Source organism: Microcebus murinus, chromosome 13, assembly GCF_040939455.1.
Source record: "Microcebus murinus isolate Inina chromosome 13, M.murinus_Inina_mat1.0, whole genome shotgun sequence".
NCBI classification, from domain to species: domain Eukaryota; kingdom Metazoa; phylum Chordata; class Mammalia; order Primates; family Cheirogaleidae; genus Microcebus; species Microcebus murinus.
Genome location: NC_134116.1, coordinates 83,501,083 through 83,525,575, shown reverse-complemented (window position 1 = coordinate 83,525,575; position 24,493 = coordinate 83,501,083). Strand labels below are relative to the sequence as shown.

At 38.8% G+C, this 24,493-nt stretch overlaps 1 protein-coding gene across 1 annotated transcript; it reads right to left on the bottom strand.

Annotated features, from left to right (window-relative positions):
• Positions 1-111: 111 nt before the first annotated feature.
• Positions 112-23,318, bottom strand: LOC105871912 (uncharacterized). The gene is made up of 6 exons (XM_076009400.1): positions 23,263-23,318; positions 21,530-22,073; positions 18,230-18,356; positions 17,628-17,723; positions 8,705-9,750; positions 112-234 (listed from the first exon to the last, which is right to left on the bottom strand). The coding sequence occupies exons 1-6, from the start codon at positions 23,316-23,318 to the stop codon at positions 112-114; spliced, it is 1,992 nt and encodes a 663-aa protein (XP_075865515.1).
• Positions 23,319-24,493: the final 1,175 nt, after the last annotated feature.

Genomic DNA, 24,493 nt, shown 5'->3' with positions numbered 1-24,493 from the left:
AAAATGTGCCTATATAAAGATTAGTCTCATGCTACTGTCTGTTACCTTCTGAAACTGTACTTTTATAAATAAAAATTCTTTTAGAAGTAAAAAAACAAAAAACAATAATTGCTATAAAAACTTATTTTCCTGGTCCCTGTGGCGGACAACACTCTTCTTAGCTATAGCAGGACCAATTATCCTTCTCCTGTTGGTGTTGTTAATTGGACCCAGCATCATTAACTGTTTGACATCCTATATTAAGCAGAGGATTCAGCCGGTTAAGCTGATGGTTCTTCAAACCCATTATCAGCACGTTTGTGACACAAATGACAAAGAATCAATGATTTGACCTCTCCTAAAAAAAAAAAAAAAACAGCAAGGAATGTTAGGGCCTAGGGCCAATAAATAGCCAATAAGAAGCTGTTACCTTCTGTATTAGGCTTGTTTGCTTGCTTGCTTAGGAGAGTAGGAAATTTTCAGTTGACCCTTATCTGACTCCACACCCGCCATCCTGACTCTGCTAGTGTGACTAAGTTTAGAAACTAAGGAGAAGGGTGGTGGTGCATGGCACAACTGCCCACAAAATATAGCCTTTAGGCCAGGGTCAAAGTGCCCTGGACCCCTGAGGCACCTGACATGCTTCGTGTACACAGTGGAATGCGTTCTGGCTTAGATCACGGAATGGAGGATGTACTTCAACTAAGATTGATGTTGTCTATAAATTAGGATACCTCAGGGGCATCCTCTGGGCTAAATCTGCGGTGGGCGATTCCTACAAAACCCATCTCAAGGCTCCAACCCCCCATTGTGCTAAAACAAGATAAGATTGTAAGATTGATGCTTTCTCTCGCTTCTGTAAAAGTGCTTGCTACTCAGATTTTTAGAGTGTGTTTTTTGACTTTAAAAGGGGGCTGCTTTTCCATTCTCATTACTACTTTCTGTGCCTGCCACTCTGCAGGACAAGAGTAGTCCTGGCCAGTAAATAGACTCACAATTTGGCCCAATTCAATTTCTAAGATGGTCTTTTCTTGCACTTTGGACTATAACACTATCCTATGGATTTTGAAGAGGCAGCCTGAGTTTGAAAACCGGAGGTGACCCCTTCAGGCAGCAGCACCTGCTATAAATAAAGTGTGGCCACAGGAATGAAAGTTTCTACCCTGTCTCCCAGAAAATAAGACAGGCTATTAATATTTATTTTTCTTCAAGAAGACATCCTAGGGCTTATATTCAGGGGATGTGTTATTTTTTTAAGTACGCTACAAAAATCTACACTGATTCAAATATACTTAAGTCGTCTGCTTCTGGAACTTCATAACTCTCCAAACCTTGAATTCAAACCTGAATTTCTTAGGACTCTATTTCCTTTAAGAACAATTGGGCCCCTGGCCTGGCGAGGTGGCTCACACGTGTAATCCTAGCACTCTGGGAGGCCGAGGCGGGTGGACTGCTTGAGGTCAGGTGTTCAAAACCAGCCTGAGCAAGAGCTAGACCCCATCTCTACTATAAATAGAAAGAAATTAATTGGGCAACTAATATATATAGAAAACATTAGCCGGGCATGGTGGCACATGCCTGTAGTCTCAGCTACTCGGGAAGCTGAGGCTGCCGGATTGCTTGAGCCCAGCAGTTTGAGGTTGCTGTGAGCTAGGCTGACGCCACGGCACTCACTCTAGCCTGGGCAACAAAGTGAGACTCTGTCTCAAAAAAAACCAAAAAACAATTGGTCCCAATATCTCATGTCCAGCCACAGAGCTCTCATGGGGCAGATGAGAAGGGCTGCTGGTCTTCTTTCCCCCTCCACGAAATGCATGGGTTGTGCAAATGCGCTATGTAGCCACGCCCATCACCAGGTCTTATGGTGAGGGTTTACATTGCACAAATGCTTAGAAATCCTGCTAGGGCTTATTTTATGGGTAGGTCTTATTTTCAAGGAAACAAAGCAGTAGCAAAAGAAAAGAAAAAATAAACCCATGCCATTGATTGTATTTAACCTAATATATACAAATTATGTTTCTACATGTGGTAAATATAATATCACTAAGTATTTTTTCTAGTTTGGTATTCAATCTTTCAAAGTTACTCTGTATTTTAGACTTCCAGCTCATCTGGATTCAGAAAGCACATTTGGATGCACGTCTGGTTTTCCCACTTTTATTTATGTTAAGATTGATCAATGAGTCTAAGAAATGTCTGCCTGTAATTTTTTGGCATTAATATTTTTCTAATTTCACTTATTTTGACGAGGGTTGCAAAAAAGCAGCTTTCTAACTCTATTATATCCTCTGCATGTATTAGTTCTCATAGTTCTATTGCAAATTGCATTTTTTCATGAGGTCTTCATTACATTAAAAAATAGGCATAGTGAGTTGCATCTGTCATGCTAACCCTTCCCCAGGCTGAGGCAGGAGGATCACTTGAGGCCTGGATTCAAGACCAACCTGAGCAATGTAGCAAGATTCTGTCTCTACAATTTTTTTTTAAATAGCCAGGCATGGTGGTGTGTGCCTACAGACCATGCTACATGAGAGGCTGAAGTAGGATCTGCCACTGCACCCTAGCCTGGAAACAGGGACACACTGTCTCAAAAAGAGAGAAAAAAACAGCCTACTGGAAAAATAAAAGCTTGAAACGTTTGTCAATTGTCATAACTACGGTGTGGCCCCAGCAAACAAACAACACATATAAATTACATTTTCCAACATTTTTTGATGGAATTTCATATACCACTATAGAGATGTTTTTGAGCTCCAATTGTCTCATCTTAGGTCAGTCAGGGACCCTTCATATTGCCTCCTTTGTCCTTATGCCAGGAAACAATGTTTTGAGTTTCCTTATTTTCCTGAATGAACACAGATGTGTGCTTCTCCTTGTGTGTTATAGTAGTATCATATGTTACAAATACAGGTCCCATTTAGCATTTCCCTTTCTACTTATGGTGCTTCCTAATTTTCACAATATTCTGGTTTTATATTGTGTACTTTATCAATCTTTCATTAACATTTGAGTGATATGCCAGATTTTTTATCACACATTATAAAAATATTAACCAATGTTTTCTTCTATGTGCATGCTTCTTTCTACCATTTAGACTTGTCCTTTGTCATTTATCTTCCTATAGTGTGTGAAGAATGAATCCATTTTCATCACTTTAGGCATATGCAGCTATCAAACACTAAATATTAATAAAAGTTTCCCCTGTGTAGTTTTTATTGTATATCTTTTCTTCTCTTATGCACTTTGACATATTTCTGAAATTTCTACTATCGTGATCTACTTGCCTATTTTTATATCAGTACCACACTACTTTAACTGTAGAATATTTTAATGTGTTCGAATCCCTTATCGTGTTTATTTTGCAGGGATTTTAGCAATTCTCACGTTTGTTCTTCCACGTACACTTTGCAAAATCATTGCTAGCTTTAAAAAAAACCTGACAGAAATTCACTCTGAAGATAAAAATGTAACTAAGTCTTCTGTGAAATCTTCTCCATCCAGTAGATGCTGTTGCAGATGGCGGTGACACAAGTTAACTGACAAACTACTGCCAAATGGTGCACAATATTTTGTAAACAATACCCAGAAGCCCCGTTTCACACAATGTCTCTAATTATGCAGTAACTTGGCATCATGGCTCCCTCCTCCGTTGCTGTGTGATGAGTCAGTGTTGCCACGGTGCTCAGCGTGGAGGGGGGTGTCAGAACCACACACTTAATCTTCTTTCACTCATTTTCAACTTTTAAATTTTCGACGCATCCCTATGAGAGCAAGTTATTATGGACATATTTTTGGTGTAAAATCATTCCAGAATATGTAATCTTTAACTGATAGCTGCATGAAGGTGAGATTCCTCATACTTTTGTGTTTTTATCTCTGCTGACAGTTGCACATGTCCAAGTTACTACAGTGAGAAAACTGTGTGTTTTTAAAAAAAAAAAAAACCGAAAATTTAAAAAAGAGACTTTGGCCTTGTTTTGTAAAAGTTTCAGGTAAAATTACAATTGATTGTTTCAGGAATCATTATTCAAAATTTCCTGCAGATCATAAAACTGTATCAAGGTGTTAAGCTTCACCACTATGCACATTGTTATACTCATTGTTGCTGTTCAGTTCTATGATGCATTCTGGAATTTTGTAAATTGCTCTGAGTAGCAATATATAGATTCATTTAATGTGCTAATATTGATTAATAAATGTATTTTAAAAAAACATGATAGAATCTGATATGAGATGAAATACAACGTTGATGTTAGCTTATGGATAAATGACTTGTTTATATTATTGACTTTTCCTATTCAAGATTAATATGCACTATCTGTTTAAGTCTTTTTTTTTTTTGAAACAGAGTCTCACTCTGTTGGTTGGCCAGGTTACAGTGCTGTGGAGTCAGCATAGCTCACAGCAACCTCAAACTCCTGTTCTCAAGCAATCCTTCTGCCTCAGCCTCTCAAGAAGCTGGGACTACAGGCATGTGCCACCATGCCAGGATAATTGTTTCTATATATTTTTAGTTGTCCAATTAATTTCTATCTATTTTTAGTAGAAATGGGGTCTGACTCTTGCTCAGCCTGATTTCCAACTCCTGACCTTTAGCGATCCGCCTACCTCAGCTTCCCAGAGTGCTAGGATTATAAGGCATGAGCCACCACGCCCAGTCTTATTTAAGGCTTTATTGATATATTTCAGGTATTCTTTATTTTTAGCACATACAGATCTGCATATATATTTTTAAATTTTATCTTTTTTCCCAGCATATTATGGGGATATAAATGTTTATGACATGTGAGTTGCCTTCCTCCTCTTCCCCCACCCCCCACACCCCCTGGAGTCAGAGCTTCAAGCCTGTCCATCCCTGAGACGGTGCATATCACACTCATCATATATGTATATGTGCATCCCATCCTCCCCGTCCCACCTGCCTGACACCCAATAAATGTTATTCCTTTATGTCTACTTAGATGTTGATCAGTGAAACCAATTTTCTTGTGAGTACATGTCGTGCTTATATTTCCATTCTTAGGATTTATCAATTACCAAAATGGGTTATGCAGGGTTCTACAAACTACAGCCCATGAGCCACATGTGGTCCGCCAAGGACGTTTACCTGGCCTGTCGGGTGTTTTTGCCGATGCTGCCTGTCCAGCTTAGCATCAGACTAATCCCCGGCCCACAGTGCGCATGTGTGGAATGTGCACTGCACTCTCCAACGGCCCTCAAACGGTCTGAGGGACAGTGAACCTGTCCCATTTAAAAAGTTTGAGGACACCTAGTTACAGCTCCATCCAGGAAAATACAAGAGGTTCTATATCACCATTGTTTCTTATAGCTGAATAGTACTCCATGGTATATATATAACACATCTTATTAATCCACTAGTATTTTGATTGCCATTTGGGCTGTTTCCACATCTTTGCAATTATGAATTGTGCACTGTAACATAGTACAGCTGTAGTATATACCAAAAACTAAACTTTATGACATACTACTACCTCCACTTTCATTACGGTTTTGTGGAAGCCATTCAGATAGGATCATTTTATATTTGTTTCCTCACTGTATGAAACATATGCCTACCTATTTATCTCCATCGTATAAGCTGTTAAAGGATGCACTTACCATTATAAAACGCTCTGAAGATTTTATTCCTAAAATAGGTTTAAACTTAAGAAATATCCAATTTATGATGCTTCTTTACAAACAATTTATGTTAAGCCCCACTGTTATTAATGCTCCACCTAGTCTAATATCTACCACAATTTTTGTTAGGAGCTAGTAACATTTTTCTTCTACAAACAAAGCTAACTGCCTAATTGAACCCTCTGGTCCATGGATACTGCATCTTTCTTCTCACAATTAAAAGATTAGAAATTTTTATTTATACCTACAAATGCTCTGAAACTCTCCAGATAAAAACAAATTTTTACCATATTGAAAAAATTCCAAACTTCCCATCAAAACCTAAAATGTACTTTGGGAAATCACGTGGGGTGGAGACAACAGTGAGAAAGCTGTTAGCAGTAACACAGAAAAGAGAAGCGCTGAGATACATGTGTGGACCAGGAAGAGGAGTCCTCTTTCTGTATGAAGAATCAGTGTCATTGCTATGTGCGGCCATTTTCTCTCTTACATAGAGCCACAAACAGGAATACTTACTGATAAACATGCAGCATCTATGAAACACCTAGTACTATCTTATGTTCGCACACTTAACAAAAATGCCAAAATAAACCAAACCGTGAGTCATCAAGCCGCCCCTGTTCTACCTGAAAAAATTTCCCCAATAAGTGTCAATCAGCATAGTCATGCCAATTATAAAAAGTAAAACAATAACTGAAAAAAAATTAGCTCAAATAGGATTCTCCAATTTAGAAGAAAAAATGTGCAAATTCAACTTAATATACTCATTGTGGAAGTACTTATATCTTCTACTTATATTGTCAGTACATTCAATTTAATAAAAATAATTATTATAATCTCAGACAAGTCCAAATAAAAGCACTTCATTAACTGTAGAAAAAAGTCATGTATTAGGTGTACCATGAGTAAGAGACAATTAAAGTCAAACAATATTCATAGTGACATTTTCAAACAGGAGCCAAAAAACTTTAGAGAAATGAATTTACTGTAAAACAGAATATATACATACAGACTCTTTGAGGTTTCTACTTTGCTAATAAATTATGAAGACTTTCGAAACTATCTGTATGATTCCAAAATATTTTTTTCTCAAAACAAGATATGCACACACAAAAAAACCTTTTTCTATAATACTCTTACAACTTAAGTTTTCTTTATCATGAGACAATTCTGTATTTCATTCCATGTAAATGAAAAATAAAAGTATGTGTCCGTTTTGGAGACCACAGTGGCCACATGTTCAAAAGAAAAGCGTAGGATTAAATTTTGCAAATAGTCATTCAGGACTGAGAAACATGTGCATCTTGATAGTACTCTCATAAACCTTCATTATAGCCATTATAATGAACCTTTAGTTACATAAACAATAAAAACATAACCTATAGAAATAATATCCTTAATATTATTTGTACTCTAAGGCCTACTGGAATAAAAGACACTGGAGATGTTACTCTGCTATGTTCCCCAATAATAAATTAGTACCATCTGGTACCTACAATCTTGAATAAGGGTGGATAGGTTTACGTTGGTGTCATCACTATACTTCATTTTTGCACAACAGTCTTTACAAATTAAACACAATATTGTTCTATTTAAAGAAATTAAGTTGACAATACTGTTTTAAAAAGCATTGCACATACAATATTTTACTACCTAAATTACCTTAACGGAACTGGTAAAACTATTTACTTCTAAAATTCAAAAGAGGTTTCTAATTATAATGCATAAGAATATTAATCTACACACCTATCTCTGAATCACTTACAATGCTCTCACAAGTTAATCACACGGATTAATTTTACAGTTAGACTCTCGACATGTTACATTTCTGTGTCCTTAATATTCCTCAGAAGAGTATATTCATGATTCCCACATAATATAAAAAGAAATTTTCAGTTTTGATGGAGCAAAACTTGACATTTTTATAAAACTCTAATGAAGGTATCAATTAATTCTAAGTAATTTGCATCAATATTTTTTATGTAATTGTAACCCACCATTAATCAATCTCCTCCTTTTAAACATATATACACATAAACCTTCTATCTACTTTAACTTTGGATTATTCTCTATAAACAACATTGTCCTTTTGAGTAATTTCTGAGTATTGGGGCCTTAATTCTTTCTACCAGATAACCTCTAATTTTTATCTAGACGTGATTTTTGATTAAATATTTTTTCACATTGTACCATCTGGAAAATATCTTTTAGTATAAACTCTGGTGTTTTCCAAGGTCTGTTTTTTGAAGAAATGTTTTTCTGCATTTATGACATTTGTAGAGTTTCTCTCCACTCCAGATACACTGACTTTAAATAAACTTTGAGCAAATGCCGGAAAGTTTGGTTCTAATGTAAATTATCCTATACACAATAAGATATTTGATAAAAGTATGTATTACATAATACGTTAAAACTGTACTATTTTATGCAGACTTTTACTTTCTGAAAGATATTTTGACAGTGGTACATTTCTATCACTGTTACCCACCATGACTGTCTGCTATTGAGATATAAACAACCAGTTAAAGTTATTAAAAGATCTCCCACTTGGTTTATATTTCTAAGATTGTGCTCATGTATAGTGAAGTAACAGCATCAGGTAAAGGCTTTCCCACCTTCTTTATACTTCCAGGGTTTCTCTCCTGTATGAATGATCTTATGAATGGAAAACCTTGAGCAATATTTAAAAATTTTTCTGCATTCTAACATTTGTAAGGTTACTTGTGTATGAATTTTTATGTGCAGAAATGTATGAGTGTCAATTAAAGGCTTTGTCACATTCTTCACATTTGTATGGTTTCTCTCCAGTAGGAATTCTTTTATGCACATAAAGATGTGCAAACTGTTTAAAGGCTTTGCGAAATTGTTCACATTTCTAGGGCTTTTCTCCAATATGAATTCTTTTATGTTTAGAGAGGTATGATTGCCATCTAAAGGATCTGTCACATTCTTGACATTTATAGGGTTTTTCTCCAGTATGAATTATTTTATGTATAGAAAGGTTGGAGTACTGTGTAAAGGTTCTATCGCATTTTTCACATTTATAGGGTTTCTCTCCAGTATGAATTCTCTTATGCATACTAACACGTGAAAACCGAGTAAAGGCTTTGCCACATATATCACATTTGTAGGGTTTCTCTCCAGTATGAATTCTTTTATGTACATGAAGATTTGAAAACTGTTTAAAGGCTCTGCCACATTCTTCACATTTGTAGGGGTTCTCTCCACTATGAATTCTCTTATGCATCGTAAGTTGTGAGAACCAGTTAAAGGTTTTGCCACATTCGTCACATTTGTAGGGTTTCTCTCCAGTATGACTTCTTTTATGTCTAGAGAGGTATGAGGACCATATAAAGGCTCTGTCACATTGTTCACATTTGTAGGGGTTCTCTAAAGTATGAATTCTTTTATGTTGACTAAGATATGAGTACTGTTTAAAGACCCTATGACACTGTTCACATTTGTAGGTTTTCTGTCCAGAATGAATTCTTTTATGTTCATAAAAGCGTGACTGATATTTAAACGCTCTGTCACATTCTTCACATTTGTAGGGTTTCTCCTCAGTATGAATTATTTTATGTTCAGAAAACCGTGAAAGCTGTTTAAAGGCTTCGCCACATTCTTCACATTTGTAGGGTTTCTCTCCAGTATGAATTCTTTTATGTGTGTAGAGGTATGAGATCCTTGCAAAGGATCTGTCACATACATCACATTTGTAGGGTTTCTCTGCAGTATGAATTCTCTTGTGTGAAGTAAGGTATGAACGCAAACGAAATGCTTTGCCACATTCATCACATTTGTAGGGTTTCTCTCCAGTATGAATTCTCACATGCATAATAAGTTGTGAGAACCAATGAAAGGCTTTGCCACATTCTTCACATTGGTAGGGTTTTCCACCTGTTTGAATTTTCCTACGTTTAGTCAAGGATGATTGCCAGTTAAAAGATTGGCCAAATTTTTCACATTGGGTGGGTTCCTCTCCAGTATGAACTGTGTTATAATTAGCAAGGCTTGAACAACATTTAACTACTTTATCACACTGTTTCCATTTTGAAGGTTTCTGTCCATCATGAATGTTCTTATGTTCAATAATACATGGGCATTGGTTAAAGTAGTCCCCACATTCTTTACCTATAAAAGGTTTGAAAAATAACAATTATTCCACTTATGTCTTTTTATACTTAATCAGAATAATATACATTGCAAATTCAACATGTAAAATTATACATAACACATTAGCAAGATGACATAACACAATATACAGGTCCTAAATCTCTTTTAGAAAAATAACTATAAAAAACTTTTGCTGAACAAATTGCCTTGATGGAAATTCTAATTGCCAGGTGAGAGTTTCCAGCACACCAGGTGAGCACAATGCCATGACTCACATAGAAGAGACAGAAAAGTTGTATTTCATCATCATGACCTTTCCTCCTTAATACAGCATGGTGCATATAAAAGTAAATTCTCGGCCGGGCGCTGTGGCTCACGCCTGTAATCCTAGCTCTTGGGAGGCCGAGGCGGGCGGATTGCTCAAGGTCAGGAGTTCAAAACCAGCCTGAGCAAGAGCGAGACCCCGTCTCTACTATAAATAGAAAGAAATTAATTGGCTAACTGATATATATATAAAAAAATTAGCCGGGCATGGTGGCGCATGCCTGTAGTCCCAGCTACCCGGGAGGCTGAGGCAGAAGGATCACTCGAGCCCAGGAGTTTGAGGTTGCTGTGAGCTAGGCTGACGGCACGGCACTCACTCTAGCCTGGGCAACAAAGCGAGAATCTGTCTCAAAAAAAAAAAAAAAAAAAAAGTAAATTCTCAAACCCCAGTTTTTCTCTCAAAAGAGAAAAAAAATAGTGACAGCCTTGACTATCCTTCTGGCTTTTGGCGGCCATACAAAGACTGTTTTCCATCTACCGTAACACACAGTGCTTCAAAAAATGGTGCTATCAATTGAAGGACAGAATGGGTATTCTGAAACCAAAGGTAAAAAGATTGTTACAGCAGCATAGGAACTTCAATACCACATACAGGGAACAGGTGTAGCAAATGACAGGCTCTTCCAAAGAAATGTGGGAAAACTACTTCAACTGGAAAATAAACACAAAATTCCACAGAAGAAACTGTTGAGAACAGATTTGAGGCTTCTTCTATCTCTAGTACAGTCAATTCTCTTCAGTTTCCCAAGAAAAAGCTACTTGATAAAGTTTATGAAAGGTGGCTTTTTGTTGATTGTCAAATCTCAACCAGAGATCACAACACAAACAAAATATCAAGATAACATAGCCCAGTCAAAGAAACAAAAGAATCAGAAATAAACCACAAAGGAATGGAAATGTATACATTAACCAGAATAAAATAAAAATAAACATACCAGCAGAGTCAAGCAGTTGACACCTCGAATCCTAGCACTCTGGGAGGCCAAGGTGGGAAGATCACCTCAGGTTGGAAGTTAGAGATTGGCCTGCACAAGAGTGAGACCCTGTCTCTACTAAGCATAAAAAAATTACCTGGCATGTTTGTGCACACTGCTAGTCCCAGCTACTGGAAAGGCTGAGTCAGGAGAATTGCTTAACCCCAGGAATTTGAGGTTACAAGTGAGGTATGATGATGCCCCGGCACTCAACCAAGGATGGCTGACCAAGACCCTTTCTCTAATATTAAAGAAACATAAAATAAAATAAAATAAACCCATGTAAATGATGCTTAATGAGTGACATGGGAACCATACTAATAAATGAAATCAGGAAAATTAGAATATCAAAGAATAAAATCTCATAAAGAGAAGCAAATTAAATTGTCTAGCTGAAGCAAACGCTAATAAAAGATTTGATGGAGAAATCTTTGTAGGAATAAAGACATAAAAAATTCAAGAAACTCAACATACTTAAGCTAGCAGAAACAGCAATGCACCCATAACAAGGCAGGTTATAAGCAAAGTTCTGAAAGTTTCACACAAAGAGAAAATCTTAAAAGCTGCAGGACAAAAATGATTTGTCAGTTGCTAATAGAATACAAACTTCAAACAGGCTGTGCACTGTGGCTCACGCCTGTAATTCTAGCACTCTGGGAGGCCGAAGCAGGCGGATTGTTCTAGGTCAGGTGTTCAAAACCATCCTGAGCAAGAGTGAGATCTCGTCTCTACTATATACAGAAAGAAATTAATTGGCCAACTAATATTTATAGAAAAAATTAGCCAGGCATGGTGACACATGCCTTTAGTCCCAGCTACTCGGGAGGCTGAGGCAGTAGGATCACTTGAGCCCAGGAGTTTGAGGTTGTTGTAAGCTAGGCTGATGCCACGGCACTCACTCTGACCTGGGCAACAAAGCGAGACTCTTTCTGAAAAAACAAAAATAAAAACAAAAAAACACTTCAAAGCAGAAACACTATATCCAGCAAACTGCCCATTTAAAAAAACAAAAATATAGACATAAAAAGATAATTAGAATCTGGAAAACTTTATCACCACTAGACCTGCCCCACAAAAACATGCCAAAGAAAGCTCTTTGCACTGAAAATAGAAAACAACACAAATGCATAGAAAAACAAATAACTCTCTTTGGAAAATCACATAAGTACACTTAAGTAAAATTGTGTAGTATTATAATGACAGTAGAAAAAATACTTTTAGTCATAGTTTAAAACTTGAAGACAAAAACATAATATACCACTAAACCTCTGTTCATGGGTATAGAATGTAAAAATATATGATTAGTGATATCAATAACAAAGTGGAGGGCATAGTTAATGATCAAGAATTTTTTTTTTTTGAGACAGAGTCTCACTTTGTAGCCGGTCGCCAACGCGAAGCACCCACCGACCGCGGCAAACGGGCGGCGCAGCCCCGTCCCCGCAGCCCCGTCCCGCCCGCTCCTCTTCCCCCCCCCCCTGCTCTCCCGCCCGGCCGCTCAGGCTCCGCACCCGCTCCCTAGCCCCGCGACGGCGCGGGGCCCCTCGCTGCTCCGCGACCCTCTCCCGCGGACCGACCTCGGCGCTCACCCAGACTGTCGTGACCGCGCCCACAGCACGGGGACCCGAAACCGGCCGGGAAAGGAGCGCGCAGCTGGAGACACCCGGGGTAGTTTACGGGGACAAACACACACGTGTCGTTTCTGATACACATGGCGCATTCGTATTTTATTTAACCTAACATGGACTTAAAAGTGTTGCAATTTCATCCGAAATTTTAATACAACAGTGAAAGGAAACACACAAAAAACCCAAGGTCTAAAAAACAAACACAGTGATATGGACTGCAAAAGAAGAACAAAAGAAATGCTGAGACATAAAATTCTGTGTGAAACATTGCTTTACCAGTAAAAGTGATTTTTTTCCAGATAACTACAATGTTCAAGTGTGACTGCATTTTGTGCAGGCATTTTTGAATCACTGGTATGCTACATATGGTAATAAAATTTCACAGAAAATGTGTTACAGTCATTAATAAAAGGATCTAATCAGAAAATTTTAATCAGCATTTAAAAACATTAAAGATAATTTTTATTATGTTGTTGCTATATTGACGCTATTCTTAAAAAAACTGAAAATGCTGTAATTCAGTCTTTGGCAGCAAAGAGAAGCTTATATTTGAAAATAAAGTAAAACATAAAGTTTGTAAAATATGATGAGAGTCACTGCTATGTAAAATAAACATGTGAGGAAAATTATAATTTAGATGTAGGCAGAAAAAAGTGGATGAAAATTCTCCCATCCAAGTACCAACCAGGCCCAACCCAGCTTAGCTTCCGAGATCAGACAAGATTAGGTGCTTACAAGGTGGGATGGCCATAGATGTCAATTATAATGATTCCTTTTTGCCTGCAGTAAACTCAAATTTTCAAGTAAATATGGATGCCTACGAATTATCTAATTTACCTCTTCCATAATGTGAAATTCTAGGATATTGCTCTGAATTTTTCAATCTAAAATTATAAAAAATGTAACATAGAACAAAATAGCAAGTGAAAACATACAGTGTGAAATCAGCAAGATGGTAGAAGAAAAGCCCTCTGCTTGTTTATCTCCCCCTATAGCAACAAACACTTCACGAGCCACCTATGAAAAAACTGCCTTTATGACAGCCCAGCACAGTGGCTCACACCTGTGATCTCAGCTACTCAGAAGCTGAGGTGAGAAGATCACTTCAGCCCAGCAACTGGAGATGAGCCTGGGTGATACAGTGAGACCACATCTAAAAAGTGCTTTTATGAGAGCTTCAGGATCCAGAGAGAAGGCTGTAAAACCCTGAGAAAGCCCTGGACCAAGGAGGGTCATTTTAAAAGGAAAGGTTGTAATTCGTGTGGCAAACTTGGGAAACCCTGGTCTTAGCTAGAGAACAGGAACTGGCCCACTCAACTTGGTGCCACTGAGAGTTATGAAGTGACTACGTAGGCACCTCCCACTTCTCCCAGTCATGGCGTGGAGTGGTGCTGCCTATCCAGAGACCTGAGAAGACATGACCATTTGTGGTCGTGGAAAACAGTCCTACAGAACTTAATACTCACTGTGGCCTCTGAAGCACTTCTGTGACTCAGTTCCATCCTTCTTAGCCACAGTCCTTGGCTGTCATTCCCACCAAGGGACCCAGGCAGTGACCTCAGAGAAACCTCTCACATCCTAAGTGGGAGCCACACTCACCCATACACCTGATATCAGGCCCACCCTAGGCAGACCCAACTGCAAGTGCCTCCCCTAGACATCACTGTCCGGAAGGCAATCCAGTCGGCTCATGAGTAAGACAGGATTCACAGCTACCCAAGCCCCTCGTAACAGGTCCACACTAAAGGCCCACCTCTCTGCATGCCCAGCAGCAGAATGTGACCCAGCTGCAACCCCTTAGTCTGCAGACCCAGAGGAGATCCCATCGGCCCGGGGACCTAAGAAGGGAAGACCTTTACCTGCTGGAACTGGCTTAAAAAAAACTGGAAGCAGTGCTAACTCTTTCAGATGAACACAGGCCACAGCAAGGTTTTATTAGGCCCATGTTCAATGCTTCTATTTTAACATAGCGTTGAAAATCCTACCCAGAACTATTAGGCAAGAAAATGAAAAAAAAAATCTGTACAAATAGAATAGAAAGAAATAAAAATGTCACTGTTGGTAGATATCATAACCTTGTATGTAGCAAACCATAAATAATTTACAAAATAAAACTGTTTAAAGTAAAATATTCATTCAATAAATGGGCAGAATATTAAATTAACATACAAATATCAGTGCTTCTATACATTAACAACTAAAGAAAAAGTGAAAAAAATCACCTTTATAAAAGCATCAAGATATTCAATTTTAGCAATAAATTTAGCCAAGGAGGTGAAAATGCTTTACACTGAAAAATATAAGATACTGATGAGAGAAATAGAAGACACAAATAAATGTGTAAAAATATCCCATGTTTATAGATTCAAAGAATACTGTTAAAGTACTAGTGTAATCAAAGTTATCTATAGTTTCCATAAACTCCCTATCAAAATTCTAAGGAAATTTTCCAGAAAAACAAAAAATTCTAAAATTTTTATGGAACTACAATAGACACTGAATAACCAAAGTAATCTTGAGGAAGAAGAAAGTTAGGGGCATGATACTTTCTCATTTCAAACTACATTTCAAAACTATACTAATAAAAAATTATACTATGTATATTAAATATGGCACAACAACCAATGGAACAAAATAGAGAGCTCAGAAATAAGTCCATGCCTACAAGGTGAACCAACATTGACAAGAACAGTAAGAATACCCAATGCAGAACATATAGTCTCTTCAAGTCTGGTGCTAGAAAATCTGGATATCCACAAGCATAAGAATAAAATTGGACCACTTTTCATACACCATACCACAAGATTAACTCAAAATAAAGACTTGTGCAAGACATGAATTCTTAAAAATATGAAAGGAAAAAATATGAAAAACTGTCTTGATACTGATGTTGGTAATGGATTTTTTTGGATATGACACTGAAAGTATGAAAAAAAAAAGCAAATATAAATCAGTTGGACTGCATGAAACTAAAATGCTTCTACACAGCAAACAAGAAAACTTAAGCATCGGGATAGAACATTTGCAAACCATATAGCTTATAAGAGGTTAATATCCAAATTATATTAGAAACTTATACAAATCAAAGGCAAAAGCAGTAATAATAATAGTAACAAATCACTGAAAACTAAGCATAAGACTGAAAAGATATTTTCCAAATAAAAACACACAAATGGCCAACAGGTATGTGAAAAAGTGCTCAACATCACCAATAATCAGGGAATTGCAAATCAAAATTATGATGCACTATTAGTTCATACCTGTTAGGATGGCTAATATCAAAAAAAGACAAGTTTTGACAAGGATGTGAAGAAAGGGAAATCCTGTACACTACTAATGAGTTGTAATTTGGTAGATTCATTATCAAAACAAGTATAGAGGTTCTTTAAAAAATACAGAGGCAACAGGGCTACCACACAATTCAGCAAGCCCACTTCTGTGTGTATAATCAAAGGAAGTAAAATCAGTGTCTCAAATGAATATTAATATCTGCACTCCCATGTTCACTGCAGCATTATTCACAATTGCAAAGACGTGGAAACAACCTAAATGTTTTGGATTGCTGAATGAATAAAGAAAATAGGGTATACACACACACATATATATATGCATACACACAATAGATCATTTGGTCATAAAAACATTTTTCAGCCAGTTCAACAACACAGATGCACCTGAGAGACATTCTGCTAACTGAAATAAGCCAGAAAGACAAATAAGAAAGACAAATATTGCATGACCTCCCCTCACATGGGGAACCTAAAGGGTTGTACTCACAGAAGCAGAAAATACAGAGGTGGTTACCAGGGCCTGAGGTGGGCAAAAATGGAGATGTTGCTCAAAGCATACAAACTTTCAGTTATAAGGTAAATGAGTTTTGTGGATCTAATGTATAGCATTCTGACTGTAGCTGATAATAATGGTTTTTATTTTAAAATCTGCTGAGAATCTTAACTGTTATTGCAATAAAAAAAATAACCAAAACAAAAACCTGAAGTGTTAGATATGCTAATGTGATTAATTTGATCATTTCACAATGCATACATATCAAGTCATTACATTGTATACAATAATTAGTCATACTTTTATTTCTGAAAAAGTCCATGTCACACACACATACACACATATTTATGTATGTGCATACATGTATCCACATATATTAATATGAATGGCACAGTCCTAGTAAGCTTCCTACTAAACAAGAGAAAAATCAGAAAATGATACTTATTAAAAAAGAAAGTAGCAAATGGGAGTTTGACACATACTAGACAATGCTCTACCCTTCCCAATGACACTATGCTAAGAAATGTGCAGAGCACCATAAACTCTATTAAAGTTGAGAAATTTGGGCTTACATAGTTTAAATTATTAATCACAGTTCACACTACAAACAGTATTTAGAAGTAAAATAACATTACATTTTATTATATTTAGGAAGATACTTAGTGTTTGATAATGTTACTCAGAATGAATTTCTGCAGAATCACATGTAATACTTCCACAGGATAGGAAACCATAAAGCAGAATACATACAACCTCTCCTTGTTATGTTCTCAAATCTCTAAACCAAATACCAATATCACCACTACATTAACACATTTCAGATATGACACAAAAAGGGAAGCTAAATCCTGGTTTAACATAGAGTTTCTCAAAACATACATAGATATTCCCATGTCCTGAGTAGCAGTGGAAGAGCAGTCAGATCCTGCAGTCCCTATTAGCCATGAACAAGACTTGGGTTTTCACTGTAACCTCAAAGGGAGATCACTGAAGGGAAACTCAAGTCCTTAGATAATTTAAGAACAAGGAACACGGATACCCAATGTGAGAACAAGACAAAGAAACATAGGCTGCTCAGAAACCCTTTGCATTGGAGAAGAGTTTCCCAACATATTTTAAGGTCTGGCTTCCTCTTTGACCTTTGGACCTAACACCTGTGTCATCTCCTTCGCTCACTTCAACTTACCTTCGTGTTCTTCTACTGTCTCATGTCTCTTCACACTCCAGGGTTCTTTCCTTTGCTCCAGACAGAGGATCAGGTCTGGCTTAGAGACAACAAGACCTGTTTTATTAGAAAAAACTTATATCACTCTTGCTGGTATTCTCCAATTACCAACCTAGTACTATGCTCAGTAGAGAAAAGAATATGTTATGGAAGATTTTAGCAAACTAACCAAAAAGTATCATTTTATAATAGAATCTTGATAATATTTAGGAAGGTTTTAAAATTTGAGTCTCCTCAGATCCATTATCCCCTTACTAGTGAATTAAAAGTTGATGGTGAAAATGGGATGTTATGGTGTGGATGACAATATTTTATGCCACTGAATTTCAAAATTACCACTAATCTAGAGCGAAAGAAACAGATCAGCTCTAGAAAGGTTAAGACTAATGTCAACATAAAACATCCTGAAGAGTTTTTTTCTACACTAACAAATTCCCAAGTTTTCCTCAGAAACAAGCATATGAAAGTCTTTCATATCCAGGAGGAACTCCCAGAAATAATTCTATAAGGGAACAATATGAAATCCTCCATGTGGAACAGATTGTGCTTGAATGTATCCTCACCCAGGGAAAACAGGTTTCTGTAGTTCTCTAACATCACATCCCTATACAAATTCTTCTGGGCAGGGTCCAGGCATGCCCACTCTTCTCTGGAAAAATCTATGGTCACATCCTTGAATGTCAACAGTCCCTAAAAGAAAAACATTTATTTATAACATGGCCATGGGAAGAGTTCTCAGTGTGAATCCGGGTGAAGTGAGAGAGGGAGAGTACTGGTTCTCACTCATATGAGTGACTGCTATTGTTTGAAAGGACACACTAATATTGTCTAACGTGTTCTCTAACTCTGAGCAAAGAAGAAGACATAAGATACACAAAACCAGTCACAGATAATATAGTTTTCTTGATGATACAGTTGTAAAATTCAAAGCACTAACAAACATTTACATTTTTCAGTGTGACATTTTCATCACACAGGATTAGTTGTATACATAATCCAGATAGAAACTCATGCTGAGTTAAAAGGCACTTCTCAAACTTCAATGTGTACAGCAGGGAACTGGAGACCTTGTTCAAATGCAGATTTTGACTCAGGAGATCTGGGGTGAAGCCTGAATTTCCAACAATCTCACAAGTGAAGTCAAAAGGCACCACAGATTCCACCTTTTTAGGCAACACACTGCTTTTCCCTCATGGAACCCTAAGACTTGAGGGGTGGACAGGTTCCTCTCTGAGATAAAGTTCTACTCTCCTCTACAATTACTACCTCATTTTCTTTGGCTTTTAGATGCATGCATGTGTACATATGTTAAGTTATATATTCTGTCTACATAAATGTATACATTCATATATGTGTTTTTATACTGCCTACATGGTACCAAATACACTTAAAGGTAAATGAATGCTCATGAATTAAACAACTAAGCCTAAATATTTTTCAGGTTTATGTGTCTTTCTTTTTTTTTTTTTTTTTGAGACAGAGTCTCGCTTTGTTGTCCAGGCTAGAGTGAGTGCCGTGGCGTCAGCCTAGCTCACAGCAACCTCACACTCCTGGGCTCGAGCGATCCTTCTGCCTCAGCCTCCCGAGTAGCTGGGACTACAGGCATGCGCCACCATGCCCGGCTAATTTTTTATATACATATCAGTTGGCCAATTAATTTATTTCTATTTATAGTAGAGACGGGGTCTTGCTCTTGCTCAGGCTGGTTTTGAACTCCTGACCTTGAGCAATCCGCCCGCCTCGGCCTCCCAGAGAGCTAGGATTACAGGCGTGAGCCACCGCGCCCGGCCGGTTTATGTGTCTTGAGTAAATATTTTGGTCACTATGACTATTTAAATATTATTAGTTTAATGAAAACAACTATGTCTTCTGACTTATCAGCAAAATATGCACATACTTAACTTTCAGGGTAAGCGTTTTTTTTTGTTTTTTTTTTTTGAGACAGATCTCGCTTTGTTGCTGGGGCTAGAGTGAGTGCCCTGGCGTCAGCCTAGCTCACAGCAACCTCAAACTTCTGGCTCAAGCGATCCTCCTGCCTCAGCCTCCTGAGTAGCTAGGACTACAGGCATGCGCCACCATGCCCAGCTAATTTTTTCTATATATATATTAGTTGGCCAATTAATTTCTTTCTATTTATAGTAGAGACGGTCTTGCTCTTGTCTAGGCTGGTTTTGAACTCCTGACCCCAGGAATCCGCCCACCTCGGCTTCCCAGAGTGCTAGGATTACAGGCGTGAGCCACCGCCCCAGGCGCAACAATTTCTTTACTAAACAATCATACGTGAACACTTCCTGGAGTTGCCAAATCCAATCTCATAGGATTTATAATTAAAAGACCACCATCCCAGGAGTCACAGAACCAGTCCTGCACCCCACTGTGTGTCTGAAGCACAAACTACTTTGCAGGGTCTTGTACCACCTGGCTGGGAGGGTTTACTTTGTCCTTGGGGATAGTTTTTCTCACTGTCCCCAGCCCCACACAAGTATGAGAAAATCCAGAACAGGATGCCAGTCTTTTCAAGTCAAAACCAACAATTCATTCACTGACCACCAACTTGTCTGCAAGAAATGGAAATTGGGGTTGGGGAAGAAAATCTTAATGTCTAAAGCAGCTAGATTTTTAGCTAAACGATATATTAAGAGGATATAAAAGATATAACCTCTCAGCTAGAGGTCAGCAGGCAAGCTGTTCCTCAGAGACTCCTACCCCATACCTCAGTCCTATGAAAAGAGATGATCTAGAGCTAATATTCACTAGACACTCCAGGACATATGGCTGCTGAGGGCATCCTGGGTCATCCTCAGCTGTGAAACCCACGACCAGGAAATGACAGGAGGGTGGCTGACAGTCGATCACCCTGTAAAGTCTCCAAAGAAGAAACTCAGCCTAAAGACAATGTGAGAAGATATCTATGCCTAGGAAAGATAAAAGGAGGAGAGGCACAAAGATATTTTAGAGAGAATATTCTGAGTTCCTCTCCTGGAAAACTTTCAGCGAGAGAAAACAATTTTTTTAAAGACAACCACTGTTTTGTGAAAAATAATAAACAATTAAAATACTCTGTATCAGCCAGGCGTGGTGGCTCACGCCTGTAATCCTAGCACTCTGGGAGGCCGAGGCAGGCAGATTGCTCAAGGTCAGGAGTTCGAAACCAGCCTGAGCAAGAGCGAGACCCTGTCTCTACTATAAATACAAAGCAATTAATTGGCCAACTAATATATATATAAAAAATTAGTCGAGCATGGTGGCCCATGCCTGTAGTCCCAGCTACTCGGGAGGCTGAGGCAGGAGGATTGCTTGAGCCCAGGAGATTGAGGTTGCTGTGAGCTAGGCTGACGCCATGGCACTCTATCCTGGGCAACAAAGCAAGACTCTGTCTCGAAAATAAATAAATAAATACTCTGTCTCTTTGAACAGTACAATAAAGAATAATAGCTCATGAGATTGTGTATTGCTGAGGGGAAGTTGGCATTTGGGAATGTGGAAAAGGAACTGGAAGTTTAGGATTTTACTTCAACTGCAAGAAGAGTTATGCTGCAGCAACAGTGCTGGATTTGAACCCTGCACGCCCTGGCCTTGGAAAACATAGGGGAAAACCACTCCCTCTGTGGAGGGTTAAAATAACTATATAGGAGGTAATTAAAGTTACTGTGAGTTACTACCCAAGAATACAGAAATATAATCAAAATGCAATTATTTGTGTAAATTACCAAGTTAGGAGCAAAATTTATGTTTAACCAAGGACAAAGCACAAACAGACCTCTAATTACATAACCAGAAAATGCCCACCATGGCAGTCCAAAAAAAGGGCCTACACAACTATAACCAGCTAGAAAACTAGGATGACCGCTTCGTGGCCTCACTAAAGCCTCTCCTCCAAGCCCTCGAGCGGACCCCACACCGCGGCTGGCCGTCCGGACCCACCGTTCCTGTTTCTCCGCGAACCCTTTAACGTCCCCACAGCGCCCCGGCTCCGCCGTCCACAGGAGGGAGGACGGCCCCGCGGGCCAGCGAGCTCCTCCCGCGCGCGGCCCCGCACCCCGAGCCGCAGCCTCCCCCGAGGCCCGTCCCGGCGTCGCCGCGCTGTCCGGGCGGACGCGGGCTGCGGGCTCGGAGCTGCCACACGGGCTGCGGCTGCGCCCGGCGCGCCTGGGAGGACGGCACAGGGCGCCCGGGTCCCGCCGCCGGCCCCGGGGAAGGAAACACTCACCAGTTTCCGGCCTCCGGCGGGTCCCGCCATCCTCCACACGGAGCTCCAGCGTCCGCAGGACGACGCGACCACGCACAGCGCCCGGAACTCCCACACCGAAATGGAGACGGAGCGGGAACGTGGACGGGCCTTTAAGGGCGGCGCCAGAGATGAAGGCCCCGCCCCTCCGTGGAAGACCCGCCTCTTCCGTTGCGCGCCTGATTGGACGTTACCACACTCCGCATTGGACAGGGCCCCCTTTGGGCCCTGAGTGACAGGTGATGGGATCCCTCACATTCAGGGCTGCCACCAGGGCTTCCTCTCTTCTCTGGATCTGGCACTTCCTAAAGGACCTTCACGTTTAACTGTGGTGTGTGAGGTTATATCCATATATTACTAATATGTATGATATTCCAAATGGAAAACACTATAATGGCAATTACTTTTAAATTGCAGATTTTCTGACCTCATGACCTCTGCACTTTTGAAGAGGCCGCCTGAGTTTGAAAACGGGAGGCGGTCCCCTCAGGCAACAGCGCCTGCTATGAATAAAGTGTGGCCACGGGAGTCAAACTTCTACCGTGTTTCAACGAAAATAAGACAGGGTCTTATATTTATTTTTCCTCAAGATGGCCGGGCGCGGTGGCTCACGCCTGTAATCCTAGCACTCTGGGAGGCCAAGGCGGGCTGGTTGCTCGACAACAGGAGTTCGAAACTAGACTCAGCAAGATCCAGAGCCAGTCTCTATTATAAATAGAAAGAAATTAATTGACTAGCTAATATATAGAGAATAAATTAGCCGGGCATGGTGGAGCATGTCTGTAGTCCCAGCTACTCGGGAGGCTGAGGCAGGAGGATCGCCTGAGCCCAGGAGTTTGAGGTTGCTGTGAGCTAGGCTGACGCCATGGCACTCACTCTAGCCTGGGCAACAAAGCGAGACTCTGTCTCAAAAAAAAAAAAAAAAAAAAAAGACGACGACGACATCCTAGGGCTTATTTTCAGGGGGTGTGTCATTTTTTTTTAAGTATGGTACAACAATGTACATTTATTCAAATATAATTGTCTTCTTCTGGAACGTCATCATAACTCCCCAAACCCCCAATTCCATCCTGAATTTCCTGCCATTCTATTTCCTTTAAGAACCATTGGCCCCAATCTCTCAAGTCCAGCAATACAGCTCTCAAGGGGCAGATGAGAAGGGATGCTCCTCTTATTTATCGCTCTGCGACAAAATGCATGGGTTGTGCAGATTTGCTGTGTAGTGACACCCATCACTAGGTATTATTTTTCGGGTAGTGCTTCTATTGTGCAAATGCTTAGAAATCCTGCTAGGGCTTATTTTATAGGTAGGTCTTATTTTCTCAGAAACACAGTAGTAGCAACAGAAAAGAAAAAAGGAACACATACCACATGCCATTTGAACCCTGCACGCCCTGGACTTGGAAAACATAGGGGAAAACCATTCCCTCTGTGGAAGGTTAAAATAACTAAATAGGAGGTAATTAGACTGAAGTGACTATGGGTTCCTACCCAACAATACACAAATATAATTAAAATGCAATTATTTGTGTAAATTACTACGTTAGGAGCAAACTTTAGTAACCAACCAAAAAGCACAAACTGACCTCTAATTACATAACCAGAAAATAGTAATTATTGTACTTATTTAACCTAATATAATTATTAGGTTATATAATTGTATATATACAACTATGTATTGTATATATACAATTATATATTGTAATTGTATATTACAATTTTAATTATTTAACCTAATATATCCAAATTATGTTTGGATTGTAATTAATTATTTAACCTAATTGTTAATAGGATAACAATTATAATTATTTAATCTAATATATTAGGTTGTAATTGTTCAACCTAATATATCCAAATTATGCATTGTAATTATTTAACCTAATATATCCAAATTATGTTTCTGCATGTGTTCTATATAATATTACTAATGAAGTATTTTTTTTAGTTTGGTACTCAATCTTTTAGACTTCCAGCTTATATTTTAGACTTCCAGCTCATCTGGATTCAGAAAGCACATTTGGATGCACGTCTGGTTTTTCCACTTTTATTTATGTTAAGATTGATCAATGAGTCTAAGAAATGTCTGCCTGTTTCTTTCATATAATTTTTTGGCATTTATTAATATTTTTCTAATTTCACTTATTTTGACGAGGGTTGCCAAAAAGCAGCTTTCTAACTCTATTATATCATCTGCATGTATTAGTTCTCATAGTTCTATTGCAAATTGCATATTCTCATGAGGTCTTCATTACATTAAAAAATAGGCACAGTGGCTTCCATCTGTCATGCTAACCCTTCCCCAGGCTGAGGCAGGAGGATCACTTGAGGCCTGGATTCAAGACCAACCTGAGCAATGTAGCAAGATTCTGTCTGTACAATTTTTTTTTAAATAGCCAGGCATGGTGGTGTGTGCCTACAGACCATGCTACATGAGAGGCTGAAGTAGGATCTGCCACTGCACCCTAGCCTGGCAACAGCAAGGCACTGTCTCAAAAAAGAGCATAAAACGAACCTATCAGCAAAGATAAAAGCTTGATAATTTTGTCAATTGTTATAATAATCACGGTGTGGCCCCAGCAAACAAAGAACACATATAAAT

Excerpts from the sequence above, each read along its gene's own strand:
- LOC105871912 (XM_076009400.1), bottom strand. The coding sequence starts at position 23,318 with ATGGTTTTCCCCTATGTTTTCCAAGTCCAGGGCGTGCAGGGTTCAAAT. Across the intron at positions 22,074-23,262 it reads CAGGGTTCAAATGGCATGTG|GCGCGCAACGGAAGAGGCGG; the intron begins GTATGTGTTCCT and ends ACGTCCAATCAG. Across the intron at positions 17,724-18,229 it reads CAGAAACCTGTTTTCCCTGG|GTCTTGTTGTCTCTAAGCCA; the intron begins GTGAGGATACAT and ends CTAATAAAACAG.